Source organism: Saccostrea cucullata, unplaced genomic scaffold, assembly GCF_032062105.1.
Source record: "Saccostrea cucullata isolate Sc308-1 unplaced genomic scaffold, CSIRO_AGI_Scuc_v1 ctg111, whole genome shotgun sequence".
NCBI classification, from domain to species: Eukaryota; Metazoa; Mollusca; class Bivalvia; order Ostreida; family Ostreidae; genus Saccostrea; species Saccostrea cuccullata.
The window spans coordinates 625,940-649,957 of record NW_026936933.1 but is presented as its reverse complement, the minus strand read 5'-3'; the positions used below and the strand labels follow the sequence as shown (position 1 = coordinate 649,957).

The window sequence follows — 24,018 nt, the reverse complement described above, 5'->3', positions numbered from 1 at the left end:
TTTTTTTCAAATTTGGAAATAGAAACAAGTCAAAAGGTCAAAGATCGAGCGAATGTTTTTAATGTGAAAAAAATAACTTTCTGTCCATGCCGAAAACCCCTTTACTCTTCAGTGCGTGCGGGTTTGGACACTGTCATGAAAAAATTTAATGAAGTGGATTCCTGATTCTGGGTCCTTTCTATATTAAACCTTTCGTTTTTTTGCAAAATTTTTGCTTTCTAGTCTCTTCCAGAAATTAAACTGTCTCCCCGATTACTAATTTGAACAAGAATGCTACTAATATTTAAGAAAATTGCTTATAAATCTGTCTTTGTGTCTTTGTGCTTTTGCAATTCTTTGCTCTAGTCAAACCTTCGCTGTTTTTATCAAGTGCATCTTATCGTAAATTTTGTTTTGAAGGTTTTAAACAATAAATTCAAATTCCATCATCTGTTTGAATATCAAACAAAAGTGGATAACTACAATTACTTATATTTAAAAAAAAATTGTTAAGACATTCGTTCACGCTGTCGTTTTGTCTTATTTTTGAAAATATATGGTGACCTTTGAGTACTAAGCTTTTTTACCGTCAAACGTTACATAAATACAGTGTAAAACACTCCCAAAATGATATCTATCAAATTTTCTACGTGTCTTAAAGTCAATCATACATCATCAAACATTATTTGTTGAAATTTGGCAAACAGTACATAAGTTTTGTTGGCTAGAACGGTACCCTTTTTAGATGCCCATTATATATTTTTTTATCATTGAAATTCATCTGCTCATTTGTCTATAAAACAGGCACTGTTGCTATTAATGTCACATATTTCAGTGAATATTTTTTGGGGATTTTTAACAAGTTTTACAGCAGCTTTATTGATTCAGAAGCTTTTATTTTCACTATAGTTTACAGATTTTTTACCATTCATTTATAATGCAGTGTCACGAATAGCCCTTGCTTTCCAGCTTCTCACAATGAAACTATGTGATGAAAAGTGGTCACATAAACTATTATATTTACATTTGCTGTGTTTTTCTACTAAGCCAACTGTGAAATTAATTTGAAAACCATTTTCGTGTATACTCACGCGTAGAAATATACACGGAGAAACGTGCGTTAACGTGACGTCACAATGAGGCTGCAGCGACGTTAGGAAAAATGCGACGATATAGGGCAGCAAAAAATTCAAATATTTAGCATATTTTAGTTACTTTCGTACATGTAAATTGTAAATATAAGGAATGTTTTTCAGTTTAGTCTGAATTATTGGTGTGTGAATCACACAGATTCACGATATTTCATGAAATATGCCTACGTGACAAGTCTGTGTGATTCACACACCAATAACTCACACAAAACTAAAAAAACATTCCTTAATTGAACAGCCCTCGTACGTCTTACGGGCCTCAAGTTCACGAATATATGTAGAACATCACACCACTTTGCTACAATACCTGTTACCGTTGCTGGTCCGCAACTGTATTGAAATTTTTATACGCTGTTCTTTTAACCTCTTTCATATTTTTCATATACATGTATACCTTACTTTTTCACTCTGTTTTCCTTCTTGTTGATTTCAATTGAAATTTAAAATTAAAAAAATTATAACTTACTAATTTATCAATTCATAAAAAAGACAAACTATGATTACCCGGCCCTGTCGCTGTTGAGTTTCATTTCAAACTTACGATAAAATATTTTAGACCTTACAGAATGACAAATGTAAAATTACAAAATTAAAGGTAGTTTTAATTTACATAATAATAGGTTGAATGTGGTCAATGGTCATAATGGGTTGCAAAGTGAATTTAATTCTAATTATGTGCTGACTACCACGGTAGTTCGCTCTATGTTTGGTATGTCGGGAGTTCAAATCTCTGTCTCGATTGACCTAAGTCGATAAAAAAGAATAGCAACTGGTCCATTGCTAGGCAATCGGTACTTTTAAGTAAAATTACGGGACCTTTGTATATAACCTAAACATGTGCAGGCGTTGGCACAATAAAGATCCCACACTAGACAATGTCCTTGGTTGCCGAGTAAGATCAAAATGTGTTGCCCTTCAACCGTATATGGTGACGTCTCTATACATTGTATGAGTGAAAACAAAATGTGGGAGTTAAATACTATTTTAGCATATAGGTCACAGTCAATGTAACAAAGTCATTGACCTTGAGGTCATTTGAAAGAGCTTAATTGGTGAAGAAAGCATACCAAACATGAAGTCTCTACCTTCCATGGCTCAAAATTTATGGCGAAGGTTAAGGTTATATTTAGTATATAGGTCACAGTCAAGGTTACAAGATCATTGACCTTGGTATTATTTGAAAGAGCGTAATTAGTGGAGTATGCATACCAAATATGTAGTCTCTATCTTTCATACTTCAAAAGTTATGGCGATATTTAAATTGCAGACAAAAAGACAGGTCAAAAACAAAAGTATTATTATATCTCCTTACATTAGAATACATATATCGTTTTTTTTTCTTGGACCGGGGAATCCGCCTGAAAATTGTGAACGCTGATAATACAAAAAAGATACAATAAATTAGAGAAAACTATAATTGTCCATGGATTAAACTGATGCAAACAAAAAACAAACAAAAACTAGAGGCATTTTGAGCAGTGAGCTCACTTAATGATACCACCCGCCTCCAATATGGTTATAATGACAAAAGGCAGGTCAATACCATGTCTTTGTCAGCAAATACATTGTATAAATCAGGCAAATGACATTTTTTCATATTTATCGTTAGGCATTATTGATACACTAAATGTCGACAGATTTTTTCTTTATTTCCCGATCATGACATAGGGCAAAAGGTGGATATGTCTGGTCATTAGGAGATGTTCAACTCCTTCATTGCATATGATAGATCTCAAGGACTTTTGAGCTTGAATACATTAGTTCCTTCGTATATTTTTTTTGAAACGCTGGACATAAGATTCTGATTTATATATTATTTTCAAACTATACAGTAACTTATATTGAAATTATTTGTCTTCTGGATCAATAATGTGCCTTCTAGCGTAGTTGTGGTGAATTGAAAATTAATTTCAAACTAAAATTTCAATCTAATTTCTTCTCGGCTGTCTGCGTTGAATTGTACCCGCTCATTTCATTGTGTATCATTGAATGTTTTGATTGGTACAGATACAAATGATGTAAGCTGAATATTTCCAATCTTGCCAATTAATGTTCCGCGGTCAAAGTAGTAAAATAAAAGAGAAGGAAAAAATACAATTATTAAGAGAAGGAAAATACAATTATTGGAATACAAGAGCGTCGACTCAAGCTATAATAAATATTTTTACTAATGTACACATATTCGTATACCTAGTTCTCAGTACTGAACAATTGCAATTATTCAAACATGGATTGCTTTTAAAAGAAATATTTTTAATAAATTTTCTTTCGATAATCCTTATAGATAGGACATTCTAGTAGAAAACTATCTTTGTCCTCAACACAATTATGACATGAAAACATTTCCTCTTGTTTGTTAGTTTTATCATATCTCCAAGTTTCGATAGCTAAAAGGTGTGAGGATAATTTTAACTTGATAAACATTTTTAAAACCTAGCTAGAATTATTTTTTTTCAATAGCCGTGAGCTTTTTTTTTTATTGTTAAACCCAGATTTTTTTTAAACCTCAAAGACACAAACATGAGTTACAAAGGTAATTTTATGAAGGCTTAGCATGGAATAAGCTTTTGCATGAGTTTGTGATGCATCAGCACCGAAGGTCTGATTCCAACTTACTTTAACTTTTACCAACAAATCACGTATATATGGAACAAAGACAGAGTAAAATAGAGGGATTTATTAAAAGTATTTAAAAAAATCAATTATCAAACAAAAATAAGCTAAATTTGACAATTTGGCAGCACAAATATTAAAGAATAAAAAATAATGAAAGATTAAGTATTAATGAATAAAACAGTAGTCAATTAAGGGATACATATATACTATTCATCTCAGACTTTGCACAGGGTGGAATTAAGGCTGTGTAGATTTTACAGAATATATTGCAATTGCCAAAAATAAAAAAATAAAAAAGATTTTATTATAGCATTTTGCACAAATTCTGAAAAGTTAATTTAAACAGTAATTTATAAGAAGTCAAAAATTCGTAATTTACGCCGTAACATTCGCAATTCACGAATACACTGTAATATACATCTTCTTATAACAATTTCTAACAAGTAAAATTAATGCAAAGAATCAAATCGGACGCAAACAACATTTTGCATTTTTAAAAGGTACTTTCATATTTAAAAAAAAGCCTCTGTGCTGGGAAATTTAAAAATATTCAAAGCTGTTAAAGTGATCACATTTATTTCAGACTGCCTTCAAAGCAAAAGAAGTAATTTTAAAGAATCAAATAAATAAAAAAAAATGTGCATTTGCTCATGAAATGAATTCATCGATGTTATAAATTCAATGATAAATGATAAGAATTTATTGTCATCAAAATGAAGAAGAAAGCCTCTCAAGATTAACTACGTGGTAATACCCTTGATCTTTGTCACTTGAAAAATGTTACTGATTTCTGCAAAGTAGGTTATGCTGCAAGGTGCGGTCCAAAATGAGTAAAAGATGACCTGTGTGCCATTCGCATCTGCAGTATATTCACAATAATTTTTACTAGTTGAACAACTTTTCAATTTTTATTAACAATTTGCTCTAATAACGTCCGGAAAATCAGGACGATTTACTTTTATATCTTACCCACTCCCAGGCCAAGGAGATTCTGATTTAAACTCTTTTTGTATAACCATAAATTGTCAATTATCTGATGAGAAATGATAATGAAGTTGAAACATGATAACAATTCATATTAAATTTTTCTAACTATTGATTTTTTTACTCATGAATTTATACATAATCTTATATTAAAAGCATTTTACCGAATATGAACTTCAGCATCGTGTTTTCTTTTTTATTTTAAGTATTTAATACCGACCACTGAGACTTTTTATTGGATTATCTATATATATATATATATATATATATATATATATATATATATATATATATATATATATATATATATATATATATATATATATATATATATATATATATATATATATATATATATATAACGTCTCACATCCCCATGTTCACTTTCTAACAAACAAATAGAACGGCCGATAATAATATAATTATCAATGGCTTATACATAACTTTATAATTGTTTGCATTGTCATTTGTACAACAGAGAAGTCTACGTAACTCAGCATAAACAGCTGCATTACATGTTATTCTTTACACTCGTAATATTTGCATACAAAAGTCAAGATGTTATTTTTCAGCATTCATTTTATCATCTTTATGATTTCCCCAGATTCCTGATGCAAAATTAACAATGCCTCAAACATGGCACTCAAAATATAACTGATCAAATGTACCAATAGTGTAACTTGGAAGTAACATCAAACAATTAAATTTGTTAAATATATCGTGAGCAATTAACTTTGACAAAAATATGAAATAAAACAGTAAAGTTCATATTTTCTTTTCCTAAATGTTGGATTTTTAGCTGTAATTGTATTTATGACACAGTTTGAGACATGAGTGAGTCTTCGCTTCTTTTTTAAGGTTAACTTTCAAGTTTGCTAAAATACATACCGATTGTGTTTTACAGAAACATGGTTTTAAGATCTCATATATCATGAAAATACAATAAATTCTTACGGATGCTAGTATTATACTGCTAAATAGTGAAGGGTGTTTTTAAAACCAAAATTACCTCTGATATTCAATCATTACAATATATAACAGATAGCGGTCGGACAAATATTGTTTATTCAAATGAAGAGAAAAAAGATAATTCAATAATTAATTTATATACGTTTCAAGTGTTGATGATATTTGTTAAGAATTACCTGAGGGGTATCATTTATGTAACATTGGAAGTGGAAGAGTATGTATTATTGAGCAAAAAATTAATTTATATTGTAATTATACTTCCGACAAAGTCATTGGTCATGACAATATTAATCATAAGATTTTAAAATCAGCAAATCTACTCTTGCTAAACCGCTTTGTTTATTGTTTAATAGATCTCTGAAGGAATATATTTTCCCTCTACATGGAAAGAAGCACAGTTCATGTATTTTCTCTTTTTGAATAGGAAAATTGTTCTATTATGTTTTACTATAGGCCAGTGTCATTGTTGAATTGTGTTTGCAATTGATGTAGAAAGTTTGAGAAAAAAGTCCAAAACTGAGCGCAGCTTTTGCGTACAATAAATATACAGTTTTTGATATGTGTGGCACGGAATCTCCCTGGTCGTATTTTTTGTTCAGACCAGTAAGCTACAGATATGCAACTAATACTTAGACAATAATTATTATTATAGCTTGGTCAAACATAAAAAAAGTTTAAGTCGAGGTCACATTACAAATATATTAAAGAGATCATGTAAAAAAAAAATTGCCAATTTTTTAATGAATTTGGCATAGAAAATATTCAAGACACATTGTTTTCCAGAACATCAAGACAGTCATGGTTATTCACATCTTCCATACAATGACATGAAACTAAATCTTTGTATTCTGCAACATCATTTTCTTTTCTTGTTTCTTGTTTCATTTTCTGGAAATATATATATTAAAATAAATATATATAAATATAAAGCAATATATATAAAGCACTTTATAAATACCTCTACATGTTTTTCACACATACACACACACCCTAACAAACACACCCTCACCCTCTCTCTCTCTCACACACACAGGCTGAGAGGGGGAGAAAGAGAAAGAGAGAGAGAACTTACTGTTTTATGGGGTTTTCTACGTTTCATTAAGAACTTGATGAATGCATAAATGGTATAGATTGCATATCCAAATAATCCTAGCACTACTATTATAATAGCATATATCCAAGCTGAGGACTGTCCCGTATTTCTGTAAATAGGAGAACATTAATGCAACATCACGAAACAACGATAGATTTTTTGCAAGTAACATACATAAATGTACATGTTAGTACTTATTTATACAGAAAGTGACTAAAGGATGGCTGTCCGGTTATCTATTCAAGAAAGAATCATACTGAAGGAGCTTAATTTTTTCATGCATTGCATCGTTAGATTACACATGTAGTTATTTTATTATTATTAATTTGACACCTCTTAACATGTCAGAGAGAGAGAGAGGAAGAGACTTTCTGTTGATATTTAAACTTTTAAAATTAAAAGAAAATTATCTCATGCACTTTTCAGTAGTGGGTATAAAATTTCTAACCTTGATATTCTCGGTCTTTTAGTTGAGATCTCAAAATACGATGTAGATGTCGAATGAAAATTTGCTCTTGTTGTTGAAATTGTATTCAAAGTGAGAGGTTGTGCTGTTTCACTTTGTGTGGTATTTACTTTTAATTTCGATACCAAAATACATTGTGGCACTAAAAGTAGAACAATTTTTTTTTTATATTTTGGAATATACATTAAAGGAGATGAAATATATTCTGTAATTATGACAAACGATCAAAAAGTGTTTCCTTTGAAAAAAATTCTCAATTCCCTCCAACAAATGGTATTTTTATATATGTAATGCATATCACCTTTAATTATGTTCTGAGCTTAAGCCGTGTAATATTCTGTATTTTGATTTGAATTCAATATAATATTTTCGATTCATTAAGTACATCTATAATGGGTTTTTTTCAGAGAAAGTCTATTTTCGCTTTTGCAATATGTTTAAACCTACTTATACGTTAACCATAAACCACTCATCGGATATGTATTATATTAAACATAGCATGCGAAAGGATGTCAACAAGTTCGTATACTAGCGAAATAAAACAAAGAATTTTAAACAGTTTGAATGCATCTTCCTATCTAGTTAGAGAATTAACTTAAATCATAAGTTTTATTTGCTTACTAAATTGTTAATATTTTGTAAGCAATAATATTGCCAGGTAACGTAACATCAAAGGAAGATTTATACTCCAATAGAAAAAAAAAACAGAGAAAATTCTTTTTAAATTAAACATCTATCATCCAATAATTACATTAATTTACTCCTGCTGTATAAAATTTTTCCGTAAAAGGTGTACATGTTACCTTATTCTGAAAGATTATGAATTTTATATGGAATGCTGATCCATTTTATGGTTACAAATGACATTCTCTGACATGCCCTTCAGTTATACCACTGGAGAGGGCTTATATAGGCTATGCCTGCTGCCCAATCCATTTATGTATTTAGTACATAATAAAATATGTTCAAATTAAAAAAAAAATTAGCTTTACCTATGTAAAAATTAAGGTAGATATAGGACATACAATACGCTACAGCATGCTAAAAAACGAGGTAAATCATTAATAAACACGTTGACTAGATACGAATATCTCGTTTAAGGTCATCATTTCGTAAGTTCCATTTTCGAAACAATGCCCTTGTCAGCAAATACAATCTTTGTTAGACCATTTTATACACACTGGATTGTCGACAGATTTCCCGGTATTTCCCGATTATGACAATGAGCACATGTACAAGTTTGGTGTGACAGGTCTACAGGGGATGCCCAATTTTCCATAGCACCTGATCCCACCTTCAGATGTTTAAGAGGTCTGTTTTATCTTTTCTCTTGGTTTTAACTGTTTAGTGAACTTTAGAGGAGCTTAAATACTGTTCGTTTTCTTCATATATTTCGTTCATGAACTCTGTACACGGTTGTATGTTTAGTTCGATTAATTTTGTTTGTACTTGTTCTCATATGAAAAAAAAACCTCATCTAGTGGTAGATGTACCATACATATTTTGATTTTTACCTTTCAAATATTAGAACTTTGATTTCGTAAAGGTTTTATAGCAGTTGTAACATTACTTTTGGATCAATTCTCGTTTTAAAGTGTAATACTTAATACTTACCTTTATACATATCAGTTGAATTATAAAACTTTCCACAATGAATCGTACTGCTAGTACAATTCATTTCAAAATTTGGTTGTATTAATGCACCCAGACTATTGAATTCAACACAGTAATCTATAAAACAATAATACTTAAGAATCAGAAAATATTTCCATTTTGATTTGAAATTCGATAAAAAACGATTTGTTTTGTAGGTAAATTGACGGTTGACTTCCTAAAGATTATGTAATATGATTAAAACATTTAAAACTGTCCTGTCTTAATTTATTAGCGAATTTTAAATCAAACAAACAAAAAAATGAATTTTGTATTTAGTGTTTGATAAAACTGAATGGTCATTTAACCATAAAAGTGCAGATCATAAATATTATAAGGAGCAAAGTACCTAGACATAAACGGTCATTAAAATATATCAATATATCTTCTTGCTGGATCACTTGCCTTCTTTTCATCTGTTTCGAATTTTAAAGGTACTTGATTCAAGATTGATTTGCAGTGGAAGAAATCAAACTTTTTGATTTGATAGTAATGTAACTAGCAAAATAGTAAAGGTATGTCACTCCTGATATGTTACATGTACACTATATATCTAAAGGATTTCTTGACAAGTATATTCAAGATATCTACGTATACATGTATAACATTGCAGGTTTGTTAAAGCAGTACACGGATTAGAATTCGGCTAATTAACACTTTTTTGATAACATGTTACACTAATGAATCGGAAAAATCATGGATAAAACTTTCGCCATATTTATTCATTCTTTAGACTTCAATGGGACGACAGGAAACACTTCACCACGAGGACATCGCCTGATGTCTATGTTATGTAATGTTATGTAAACACAACTCTGGATCATAAAAAGTGCTGCTAGAATCCTACTGTCTTATCACAGAAATAATTATTTAGTATAATTAATTATTCTGACAAACCTTCCCATTTTTTCATGTTGTTTATAAGATCGAAATAAAATGCTTCAATTCCCATTAACCATAAGTTTACATGAATATTCCCGTTACGTTTCACGTTCACTCTGCTAATACTGATCATCAGTTATGACGTCACGGGTCTATTATTTAACCCACTGTGATATATACATAGACCCAGAAACGATCAGATTAATGCTTTTCAATGATTTTGCACTTAACTACAGTACAATTAACTTGACCTTCTTTTACGTCCAATTCGAGATTTTTTAATCATATAGAGACGTCACCATATACCGAAGAAGGGCTCCAAATTTTGACCTTTGTTCGCGACATATAGGTAATTGAGCATTGAGAAATTATTATATTTATTGTGAAATAGCCTGCCTGCCGTGACACGGTTCCTAGGGTTTCAAGGTCTCATCGATTTACACTGATTCAGCAGTTCCAGAGAGAAGTTTAAAATGTACAAATGTTTACGCACGGCACAAGACTCTAGACGATGGACAAAAACGGATAGCAATACGTGAACTAAGAACATATAAATGGTGTTAACAAACAGATTATAACAATTTTGTTAGAGAATCTTTGCATGTTTATTAACTGCAGCTGTCATAAAAATTCTGTATTATCAAAACATTAATGCATACCAAGGAACACGCACAAGGGCTGGAAGATTAAAGTAACTGTTATACTATAACAAATATAAAAAAAAAAATAATGAAAGAATTTTAAATCGACTACTAACTTGTTTTCCTGCGTTGAGCACACACTTCTACTGTCTCATTCCCAAAAGCGTTGACTAAGCAGTGATATACAAAATCTTTTCGTGAGCAACATGACTGTTCAACCTTGGAGCATCTCTTCCGCAGTGCTGCGGCATTCCATTGTGCAGCATTAACTGGACATGATGATATCTTTTTCAAAGTAGGCAACGATTCCATGCACCTTTGAGCATTCCCCTATAATCGAAAGAAAAAGAAATTATTATCCATGAAAGATTAATATATATTTTTTTAAATTTTACCCTCTTACTTTAGATATACATGTATAAGTATTTTTTTAAAGCAGGAAACCCCTCTTTGATTAAAGATAGTTGGAGGAAACTTTTAGACATAGCATTACATATATTTAATGTTATATAATTATACAGACATATATGTGTACATTAACAAATTCCAAGATGTGAGATCACCGACCTCCTCTAGGGGGCTTATGACAGTAGTCGTTATTTAAAAGACTGTTTAAGTTTACATAATTGTTTTATTATCAAGTCCACCATGGAATTGCACAACAAGTTTACAACTAAGTCAAAAAGGTACTAAGAGTTTTTCACTGTAAAACTTATAAGAGTTCAAAGAAAAGGTCTCGGAGCCAACGATGGCTGATACCAAGCGCGCACTAGGTTTTATACTGGAGTATACAAAACTAGTGTCACTTATTTGTTTTAGTTTAAAATATATCTTATTCACTGAAATAGATTGAGCAGCAGGCAAACCTGTCTTTGGTCGCTCCCTCCATATTTGGAAACGGGAATCAGATCACATCTTAATGAATACATAGTTTTTCATTGTTCCTCCTATCAAAGTGTTTTAGAGTACTTTTGATTAGCGTATAATTGTTTTTTTTTTTTTATATAAGAAAAGATCCTATGTGTTCTATACCCATCCAACTAGATGCGTAGGAGATAGTATAACATTATCAGAGGCAAGTCAGTAGAGTTGTCGGCTCACTTTTGCATAATGTCCGAATAATTAGTAGAACACATTATTTTCTATTTCTGACCCTCTCATGGTTTAGCCGGTAATTAGTGCACCGTAGTTGTGTCCGTCACTTTATATGTTATGATTAAAATGCACTTACATGTAGTATCAACAGGCATAAACATTCTTTTGATAAGAAAATTAAGTAAAAAACTTAATACATTTAAGAAAGTTTAATATTCCTTTTAAAAATCGTTCCTATACAAAAGTTTAACATTTCAAATACATGTAGTTTGTCGAGCGGACAAAAGAAATCGATGTTTGACCGCTGAGTGATAGGTTGGACAGGTTGTTGAAAAGTTGGACTGCCTACGTCACAGAATGGGCGGAACTTTATAACATTGTCATTCAATCAGTTACGGAACTTAGGTTACATCACGGAAGACAAAACAAAATACAAGTTTGTCAAAAATGAAATTAAATGAAAGGTATAACAAGACATTTTTGACGGAGTTCTCGAGCAAATTGCGTTTTTCGACCCTCGAACCAAACGGCGTCAGACAGACAGTTTGGTTCTTGGAACCAACAGAACGCATGTTGCTCTTGAACTCGGTCAATAAATGTTTAATATTGAATATATAATACCTAATTAATAGATTTAATATTTAAACCTATACTGTCATGTGTAACTGGCTAAGTAAACATATTTTTTTCAGATGGATCAAAACTTTTCTTTTGCAAAATTATCAGTTTAGGATATAACATCATATACTATTACATGTTGTAAATACATTTTTGGTTTTTTTTTTTACAATATTGCTTATTTGTTTACACCAGTTGATAGATCTTGACTACATTGTAGTTTTAAAACATTGTGAAAGACTAAGTATTTTTATGTACATCACTGATGTCGCAGTAAGGAAATATAGTTATTCGGGAAATGTACTCTTAGTTTCGAAAATTTTGTTTTGAGTTGGAATTCCTTAGCTACTTGGATAACCATCTATCAAATATCTTATTGTATACTGTATACCGGGTTATTTTCGCCCCATGTTATTTTCGCCCTTTCATATTTGGAAACAGGTTTGCCCCGTTTTAAATTCGCCCAGAAAGTTTTTTGTTTCAGATAATGTACTGTTAAATTTGAATTCGCTCCGTTTTAAATTCGCTCACTTCCGACGAGGGCGAAAATTAAACGGGGGCGAAAATTTCCCTGTATACAGTTTTTGCTCCCTGCATGATGGACGTTTAACGTGTTTACATCTGCAGACAATATACACAATGAATTTATATATTCTGATACATGTACATCTTCCAAAAGAGTAATTTCCCGGACCAAGGACTGAGTCTTGTGCACCAGCTGCATTACTTATATTCTTGTTTTGCATTACAAGTAGCTATTCAGCCAGGTTAGAATGTTTCCACATTTACCGTTTCCGTGAAACAAAGAGAAAACCCTTATGCCATCTTCTGTCGATTACTTTAGATATATTATACATATACCGTGCTGCAAATTTATTTGCATTAATATTCTAACATGTAACAATCCTGTGTCCTGGCAAAAGACCTCCTTGAAAATTGTCACATAAAGTATTTTGATAAACACGTAAATTATAAACATGTTTATATGCGATACATTCCATAAATTTCCTTGCACAGCTCAACAATGACACCTGTCTATAATTAGTCGATACAAAAGATCATTATAAACATTGGTAGAACGTACATGTAAACACATTTCCAGCTTTCTGGAAATAAAATTTTTGTCAACGAGTTTTTCAATGAGGGAAATATTCCTCGGCTCGAAATTCCATCCTTTATAGGTCACATTACAGTACCGACCAGACCCAACCTGACACCAAAGCAGTCCCAGAAAGCAGTCCCCGGGACTGCTTTGGGACCGCTGTGGGACTGCTCTGGGACCGCTGTGGGACTGCTCTGGGACCGCTATGGGACTGCTCTGGGACTGCTATGAAAAGCAGTCCCAGCAGTCCCAGCTGCCCCTGGGACTGCTTTCTGGGACTGCTTTGTTCACTCATGTGTGAAAAAGGTTCTGAGTGACATGATAGCTCCGCCCCCTTGTATATTCTGAATTTGCAGGCTCCCTATTGTTTTGTTTACTTGCAGCAGAGAGGAGTTTAAACTGTTTAATAAGCAATGATTTCTTACATTCTTTAAATAAGTAGAGATTATTATAGTTAATTTATATTTTCAGGGACTGTATACTGACACAAATTAATGTGTATTTAGAATAAATTAAAAAAAAAATAAAGTTGATAAATAAGGAATTCATGAGAAATTTTAATTATTATCCCTAAAAATAAACTACAAGTTAATGAGAAAAAAAAATAGCTACATGTGGGCCTTTTTTAATTATTTAATATTAAATTTTAATTTGTATTTAAAAATAATCATTACAATTTATTTAAAAATATAAAAATGTTACACATTTTATAAGGACCACGCTAAAAAAAGAATATTCCATGTAACCCTTTAGTAAAACCCAACAATTTATTAAATGACCATGAAATAAAATTATGCTACTATTCTCCCGTAACATAATCTACATGTATGTGAATAATCATTGGGGAATTAATTAATTACTGGTAGCTTTTAATTAATAAATGTTATTAAAAGAGTATATTTATTTTTTCAAAAAATGAAAATACCGGGAATTGTGATTTATTTCTTTCCTGTTTTGCTAGTGTTTACCTGGCCGATTAATGTTTATAAGATGGTATCAACACCCATTGTTTCAATCGCCTTTGGGCAGAAAAATCGATATATGTTATTTGGGTATTTGTATCAGTGTTACACATCATTGAACATGCTGGTAAACAATGACCCTAATTTCAATTTATTTAATGCGAAAAAAATGTGATAAATGAAATGTGTATAAATTTCTTTCGGGATTAATTAATTTTGTACATAATCTGAAGTTTCCAGATTTACAGATGTACACTCTAACATTTACAAATAAAACACTTAAAACTGAGTTTTATAGAACTTGGCATTAACGATAATTAAATTGTCATGTCAGTAAAAATAATCATGACTGAAAAATAATACTTAAAATTAACAAAGATTTTTTTTAAAAAGCCCCAATACTTAAGAAAACTCTATCTTTAGAGTATCCCGATAGTCTAAATTGGCCATATAATGATAAGATCTATTAAAGCTTCTTCTGGTAGAAAATAATTAATTCACGTTTAATTTTCTGAATAAATAATAAATATGGGAACCAGTATCAATCACAGAAGAATTATTAATATACGAATTGTGATTAAATATTCATGTTCAGTGTAATTCATATATGTACATGTAAGTGTGAAAGCCTTCTTCCTCCAATAAATATTATAATTATCTCATTTTTTAGGCGCGTACATGTTCTGTTCATAAATGACCTTCGCGTACACGTAAGGACTCCTGGCATACTACCCAGAATCAATTTCTACTGCCTTTTATAGTTCCATTGTTTATTGGAAATCTCATTTCTCATAGTTTGCTATCTGTTTTGTCTGTCGTGTGTTGTGTGTTAATATTTTAACATGTTCAGCTTCTTATCTAGAACTGCCTAACCAAATTTAACCAATTTTGGCATAAAGCACCCAAGGGTGAAGGAAAACAAGAATTTAAGTGTCCCTGTCAAACTGTTGACATGACTGGTATAAGCAGTGAGCCTTCTACCAAAATTGTGAAATTCGTGGCTGCAGGATCTGGGTTCTGGTGTTAGGGCGGGGCTATAAAGATCATATTAATATAATATGAATATACATCAATTCTTTGAAAATCTTCTCCTCTGCGCCTGGATATCAAACATACAAAGTAAATACATAGTTACGATAAGCAAAAGCATTTCTTCAAACATTGTGTATTTCTTAGCCTCTGGGTCTGGGAGTCTGGTTCCATTGATTAGATAGTGAAAAATACCTTATATTTAATTCTTTGAAAATCGCCGCCTCTGCTCCTGGGTATTTAACAAACTAATAAATACACAGTTATGATGAGCAAGGTTGTTTCTGCGAATTTCATGTGAATTTCATGGCCTTTGGGTCTGGGGTCTGGTGTTCAGTAGGAGCTCTATTGACTAGACAGTGAAAAAAAAGACATTAATTATTTAAAAATCTTCGCCTCTGCTCCTGTGTATCAATCAAGTAACTTAGTATTTAGTTATGATGAGGAAGAGTACATTCGCCAAAACTGTGAATTTTACAGTCTCTTGGTCAGGAGTTCTGGTGTAAATGCGGGGTTCTATTAATTATGCAGTAAAATACATACATGTATATTCTGTTACATAAACCTGTCTAATCATTAGTGCTTAACAGATAAACAAAATGCATAGTTATGATGATAAGATTTAGCTTCTAAATGTTTTTTTAAAACTTCATGGTCCCAAGATAAAGGGCTTTTGTTTCTCATTGGAGTTGCGGGTTCCATTAATATTAATGAAAAATGTGTAAATTCGTTGAAAATCTTCAAAGTTATGAGGGTTCCTCTTCTAAATCTGTAAAATTAATGATCCTGGATGGGTTTTGGCGTAAGGGTTTGGCTGTGTTTAATCTGAAGTCTGAATGCATTATTTCTTTTGAACTCTTCTCCACTCCCAAGGATATCAAAGGAAACAAACAAAGTCAATCTTTTAATAGGCCAGTGTGTAATTTACCAGATTTGTTTTTACATCTGGAACAATCAGTCGAGTGTTCTGGTTCTGGTCACGACTAAATTTGTAGTCTACTTTGAGAAGCTATTCCTCTTTGCAATTCAATTTTGATAATTAATTATTGTAAATAATGTATTTTTAAAGTTAAAAAAATCAGGAAACTTTAGGAGAAATTAATTAAAAATAAAAAAAACTACTTTGATTCATAAACATGATTATATAGACTTGTAAATAATAGATACAGTGCTTCTTAAATGCTTCTCGATATACGCCGTAAAACAAAAGTGTTAAAACAGACAGAGAGCGGACGGCCAGACAGACCGAGTTTGCATGCAGTATATTTAGCTGGGGGCAAAAAGTTTTGAAGTATGAAGCGTTGCTTATTCTCTCACTAATGAATGATATGTAGGCAATTTGATTTAGTGAACAGACGGATCAATATTTTTTTTATTTCACTATTAAAAGTAAAAAAAAGAGATTTATGTAAATACCATTTGCTATTATACCTTTCTAATTCCATATTAGGAAACATAATGAAGCTTGCTTTTCAAATCAGAATATCAAATTCTCTTCTGTGCTTGCAAAATAAAAATGCATCCATCTACAGGATTTTTCGACATCTAAGCATTATTGGTTATATTAATTAAAACATTTCTACATCTCCGATTTAGTTTAAAATATATTTTATTCATATTGATATATATGTATTCATATTCATCTCAGATTTCTGAAACAATTAGAAAATAAAATTTTCTAAAAGAAAAAAATACCTCAATTATAACATTTAAAAGGAACTGGGAATAAAACATTTAGGTAAAGTAAGACAATTTATTGAATTAAATGAAATAATTACCTCGGAAAGTTACTTGTATCTTTTTCCAAGCAGAGGGACATTACATCTTAAAAAACAAAGAGAGAGCTCAAGGTTTACAAACAGATTAATCAGACTTTGTGGCTTATTGCTTTAAAAATTGTTCTTTAATACATGATCTCAATTTTTTTTTTGTTTTGAAATCGAGTTTCTGGTATCTTCATATTACCTAATGACCTTGATATTGAGTTTGAACTTCAATTAAAAACCAATAACTTTGTTTAGTTGTGTTAAACAGTTGCTCAGAGGGCTTTAATAGCTCACGTATGCATTCATTGCTTACTTTTCTTTGGTTACATCAGTTTTGTTTTATGACTAATTGATAGTTTGTTGTTAAACTTTCTTTCAAGTTTTCCCTCATCAATTGCCGATGAAAGTTTACTATATCTCTGTACTTATGGTCATTGAACACTTCGATTTATACGATCTCATCCAAAGGCCCTGGATCAGTCTCTACGTAATTGATTTTTTTTATCTAGGAGAGTAGACATTTTTGAGAAGAAAAAAAAAAAGACTCAAAATCTTTCCATAATCGAAACAAGGGCTGCATCCTTCCTTGATCAAGACGTTTTTTTTGTATCAATATTTTTAAACATTTGACTTAAAACTTGGTGTTTGACCTAAATTAAAAAAAACATAACTTTAAACTCGAACTGTGTATGCCTCAGTCTATATCAGTACTTTAAAATCACATCTTCTTTTAGGTAGCAAGACACAATAAGTTTTGAAATATAATGCTGGAAGCCGAGCTGAGATTTAAATAAAATAAAATAATCATATTCCCTAGGACGTGAACAAGTGATCTCTGATCATTTAGCCTGTAAAATAAATGAGATAAATGAAAATAACAAAAGTAAATTAAAATGGTCCCAAAAACGTCTTCTGCATGCTCATTAAGCTAAGGTGGTCATAAATCTATCAAAAAAAAGTACCATTTCCTTCATATAAACAAACACAAACATCGATCTAAAAGAAAAAAAAATAAAGAAAAACTCCAAAATTCAAACTAAAATTATGTAAAAAAAAAGATATCGGGTATATTAATTTATTAGGAAGATTTCAAAAAACCTTAGTACATGTAGATGCAAAACCAGTTGATTATACTTATAAATAAAAAAAAATAAATAGGGAAAACAGAAAATATTCAGTTAATGAAAATTGAAATGACAACTGAAGACGAAATAACTGTAGTAGACTTTTTCGAAGACACCGACTTTTACAATCGACGGCTTACTTTTACACCAGGAAAATATATTGGAGCTCTTTTGTGAAAAAAAATATTGATCTTAACATTTAACAAAACGATAAAAACGGGTTGTTCAAAAATCATATTACGTTGTCTAAAACGGAAACGGCAACATATAAACCTCTAAACCTTCCATTACAGCCTTGAGTAGCTGCTGCCGAGTTTTCCTACCGAAATGTGTTTTCTTTTTTATTTATTTTCTGACGTTAATGTAAATAAAAGGATATATTGATTCCCGTGAATAAGGTATTTAATAAATTTTATTCTACCACCAAATATAATTTTTGTTTGGTAAAAGATTTCAAAGACCTAATACCATAACTTTAACCTCCTTGCTTTTTTTCCATATCTATTATCAATTCCGAACGTCCGTACATGACGCAAGTGTATATGTCCAAGTTAGCCATCAACTGTCAAAGTCAGTGTCATCGCAAAAATCCAAAAAGAGTAAAGGTACTAGAAAGCGATATACTCATGTACGATTTTGTGTCTTCATGTAAGTATTATTTCTGAACTTTTTCTTACAATTTTGTTATTTTGCTTCGCATGTATAAAATGTTATTGATAATCATTACCCCCATTAGAACACTGCACAAACAAACGATCCAGGTCGTAATAACCACTGCACCACGATTCCAGGAAATGGTGATTACTGTTTTCTCATTTCCTGCAAAAAAGTAGATTTGAAGAATTCAACACACGCCCCTTGGATGATTCTCAAGAATCTTAAGCTCAATATTTTGCAAAATCTATGTTCGTCACAGGATGAACTGAAAGCATTCATAATGTATCTGTGAACTGAAATTAAAGTGACAATAATGCACGTAACTTTGTATAATATAAAATATATATATATATATATATATATATATATATATATATATATATATATATATATATATATATATATATATATATATATATATACTTGTGCTAATTGTAACGGGGACCGTTACATATGTTCCCCAAACGCTCCCCAACTCCCTTTTGGTGCCATATTCCCTATCAGCTTCATTAAATAAGACAAACTCTATGCATTTGAGACTTTACAGTGCAGGGAACTAATTTTGTTATGTAAACCAGCATCAGGATCAGCATAAGTAGGATCAGGATAGAATTAGCATCAGCATCAGCATTAAAAAAAACAGCATTACTTGGATCAGCATCAGCAAGCAAAGGATAGAACTAGCATTGACCAAAGTGAAAACAGATAAAGGAAAGTCATTTAATACAAATTACAAATAAAAATTACCCCAAAAATTATTTTTAATGGCTTAGAATAGCGATGCTGTTTTTGAATTATCCACTTCCGGCAGGATAATCCTACTTCCGGTAGCATTACTAGCATTGACCTACTTTCAAACCAGCATCAGGATAAGGATCAAACCAGGATCAGGATAAGGATAACTAGCATCAAAATCAGCAAGCAAAGGAAGCATCAAAATCAGCAAGCATAGGAAGCACCAAAATCAGCATTGATGCTGTAACAAAATTATTTCCCTGCACTGTAACAACGTTTACCCAGAAGTGTACCAATTTCATTCAATTTTTAGCATTGCACTCGTGCGCATGTGAATGCACGTGCGTAATGACCATATAATCTTGTCTTCACAATCTATAGATTTTGAAATACTAAATATCAAAGAATTAATCCAAAAGTATGAAAAAATACGCTAATTCAAGTGTATTTTTGATTTTACTCATTTCACGTGCACGCACGCACGTGCTCACATGAGCATGGCGACCATACTTTCTTGTAGAAGTCCATTACATCAATCTATGTTCGAAATCCCACCCCGTTTGGTTGAAAACCAAGGGTGTTATAGCTGTTCAAAGTTTCAGCCAATCAGATTGCAGCGCACGTACATGCATGTGTATGGAGACCATGTCTTCTTGTAGAAGTCCATTATATCTATCCATGTTCCAAATCCCATCGTGTTTGGTTGAAAACCAAGGGAGTTATAGGTATTTAAAGCATAAGCCAATCAGATTGCAGCGCACGTGCATGCACGCGTTTTCATGATAATTGCTATATATCTTATTGTAGAATATCCTAATACATGCCTATCTTTAAAATTTCAAAGGATTTCGTCAAAAAACAAGAAAGATATTGAGACTTTAGTGTCAGCCAATCAGAGCGAAGCGCACGTGCATGCGCGTGAGATCTTGCTTTTTTGACCATGTCATCTTATCTATGCTTCTAATATATACTTCTAATATGAGTTTTAAAGCAGACCATCAATAATTCAAATAGTTACGTCTGTATCAATTATATTGGACATTTCTCGTGTTGCACGTGCGAGCTCTTGCAAGCACACGTGCATGCTCATGCTTTCATGATATTTCTTTTATTACGGGCTGTAGATCTCCCTAATGTATGACTATGTTCAAAATTTCAAATGATTTTGTCAAAAACAAGAAAGATATTGAGACTTTAGTTTAAGCCAATCAGAGCGAAGCGCGCGTGCTTGCACGTGCGATCTTGCTATTCTGACCATGTCATCTTGTGCATACACTCATATATCCTTACATTATGAGTTTCAAAACATTTCGTCAAAAAATAGAAAAGTTACGGTTATATCCATTATATATTGGTCATTTCAATTTTTCACGTGCGCGCAAAATGACTTTGATTCCGCAAATCTACATAACATGCCTTCTTACCCTAAAAAGGTTTCCCCTTAATCAGATGTGTACTTTACAAGATCATTCGCGGACAAAATTTTCCCGAGAAGAAAAATAATAATAACTAGATGAGATCTCGTTGCGAGCAACGAGTAGGTCTTCCGTTGAATTTTAAGATAAGATGAGATGTGATTTTGACTGAGATATTTGTTTAAAGAGAATGACATTGAGTTTTCCCTAGTTAAAGTTAAAGTTTCTCATTTTGATCACGATATATTCTGAACATCTTTTGTTTGATAAGGCTTATGAAAATGCTCCCCCTTCTCGAGACATAAAGCATAAAAAATATAACATTTTGGTCCCTTGCGACCCCTAATTACGTAACATTTGATAAAAATATTATCATATATTGTTGCAAATCGTGTAGATGAATATTTTTGCCCCAGTAATGTATAACAAAATATTGATCATTAGAGAGTTATAGATAAAAGACTTTTGGCCCCTCTGAGCCCCTAATTTAAGGGGTCAGCCCCTTTTTCTTGATTTTAAATGAAAGGTCTTTCGATTTTGAAGATTTTTTGTTCAACAATTATTCAGAGATTTCTATTCGTTGTGGAGATATGCTAAATGGAAATATTTAGGGGCCACTCCTACAAGTCCTTAATGGGGCCGTTTTACAAAAATTCGAAGTACCGGTATGCATATTGTTTAGAACATTATTCCGACCATCTTTGGTTCAATATTGCTTATCAAAATATTCCCCCTTTTCGAGATATAAAGCGTCAAAGATGTGACATTCTGGACCCTTGTGACCCCTAATTATGTAACATTTTCTCAAAATAGTATCATATATTGTTGCAAATCGTTAAGATAAATACTTTTGCTTCAGTAATATATAACAAAATTTTGATCATTAAAGAATGAAAGATAAAAGACTTTTGGCCCCTCTGAGCCCCTAATTGGAGGGGTCAGCCCCTTTTTCTCGATATCAAATGAAAGGTCTTTTGATTTTGAAGATTTTTTGTTCAACACTTATTCAGATATTTCTATTCGTTGTGGTGATATGCTAAATGGAAATATTTAGGGGCCACTCCTACAAGTCCTTAATGGGGCCGTTTTACAAAATTTCAAAGTATGCATATTGTTTAGAACATTATTCTCACCATCTTTTGTTCAATATTGCTTATCAAAATATTCCCCCTTTTCGAGATAAAAAGCTTTAAAGATGTGACATTCTGGACCCTTGTGACCCCTAATTACGTAACATATTATCAAAATAGTATCATATATTGTTGCAAATCGTTAAGATAAATACTTTTGCTTCTGTAATGTATAACAAAATATTGATCATAAGAGAGTGAAAGATAAAAGACTTTTGGCCCCTCTGAGCCCCTAATTGGAGGGGTCAGCCCCTTTTTCTCGATATCAAATGAAAGGTCTTGTGATTTTGAAGATTTTTTGTTCAACACTTATTCAGAGATTTCTATTCGTTGTGGAGATATGCTAAATGAAAATATTTAGGGGCCACTCCTACAAGTCCTTAATGGGGCCGTTTTACAAAATTTCAAAGTATGCATATTGTTTAGAACATTATTCTCACCATCTTTTGTTCAATATTGCTTACTAAAATATTTCCCCCTTTTTGAGATATAAAGCGTCAAAGATTTGACATTCTGGCCCCTTGTGACCCCTAATTACGTAACATATGATCAAATTTTATCATATATTGTTGCAATCTGTTAAGATGACTACTTTTGCTTCAGTAATGTATAACAAAATATCGATCATTAGCGAGTTATAGATAAAAGACTTTTGGCCCCTCTGAGCCCCTAATTTGAGGGGTCAGCCCCATTTTATTGGTATCAACTGAAAGATCTTGTGATTTTAAACATTTCTTCTTCAATATGCTTTAACAAATTATGAACAGGTATCAAGATATGAAACAAAATTTGTCAAATTTTGTGAGATATTTCTGAGACATTTTTTCGGGCCCTACCGAGCTCCGGCGCCTTTTACGCTAGAAAGATTTGGAGACCCAATTACAACTCACCAAACCTTCCTTTATTTTCATTGAAAATCTTAAGTCGATATCTTAAGTCGTTTCGGAGGAGTTTCCCGGACAAGCCGACCCTCGGAAAATCAGAAAATCCTAAATATCTCGAGATAAGAAGTGACGTCATCAATCAAAAAAATTTCCAATAAGGTTCAGATCAATACCTACCAGATCTGAAAGTTTCGTGAAATTTGGACGGTTCGTTTCTGAGAACTTGCGTGCACAAAATCGGTTGGAATAATAAAAGGGAAAAAGAAACCGAACGAAAACAATAAGGTCTTCCGTTGGAGACGGAAGACCTTAACTAGAAAGTTTGCCATTGCAAGCAATAGCTTATGTCGTCCCAGACTGGACGAATCTTTCACATTTTGTCATTACTAAAACAAAACCCATTAAAGCTAAGCTTGGAAAACCATCAACTCGTATCAGTCCCTTCAGTACTTTCAGTATTTTGATTTAAAATCAAAGTAAAAGAATTTACACTTTTCACATGTTTCCATGGAAACTTTTTACAATTTCCAATTTTTAAATGCAAATCGCACTATTACATATACTAACCATTACAACTACAAAGTTTCATGAAGAAGGTCCAAAGGACCAGAGAGAACACTCGCGGACACAATTCGTCGCTATTTGTAGGTTTCCATGGTAACAGTAGCCATTTTGAAAGAAATTGAAAAAACGGTCCCACAACTACCAGTGATCTTCCTTTGAGGAAAGTTTCAAGACGATTGTCCCAGCCATCTCCAAGAAAATGCTTGGACAAAAAAACATGCGTACAATCGCAATATGTCGTCCCGACTTCGTCTGGGACGACATAATAATAATAAGAAGAAACAGAGTAAAAACAATATGTTCCCCAACTTCGTTTGGGGAACATATTAACGAAGAGATTTGTCCTTCGGACGAGACCAAACAAACCGAAGGCCCATGTCACAGTAGGTGCTGACACGAAAAGAACACCCCCCTCTTCCCTGCCAAATGGCTTAAAGTGCCGAGTTTAGGACTTTATTCGGAAGTGATCAATATCTGTCCCCAAAATCAAACAGAAAGATGAT

At 32.0% G+C, this 24,018-nt stretch overlaps 1 protein-coding gene across 1 annotated transcript in view; it reads right to left on the bottom strand.

Annotated features, from left to right (window-relative positions):
* Positions 1-6,391: 6,391 nt before the first annotated feature.
* LOC134246882 (uncharacterized) overlaps positions 6,392-24,018 on the bottom strand; it is a 34,432-nt gene continuing 16,805 nt past the window's right edge. Inside the window, exons 5-10 of the mRNA XM_062729228.1 lie at positions 18,858-18,949; positions 10,551-10,764; positions 8,873-8,989; positions 7,241-7,400; positions 6,772-6,901; positions 6,392-6,587 (exon numbers count right to left, since the gene is read on the bottom strand). Coding sequence (XP_062585212.1) covers positions 6,462-6,587; positions 6,772-6,901; positions 7,241-7,400; positions 8,873-8,989; positions 10,551-10,764; positions 18,858-18,949 — 839 coding nt within the window. The 3' untranslated portion in view covers positions 6,392-6,461. The remainder of the gene's footprint in view (positions 6,588-6,771; positions 6,902-7,240; positions 7,401-8,872; positions 8,990-10,550; positions 10,765-18,857; positions 18,950-24,018) is intronic.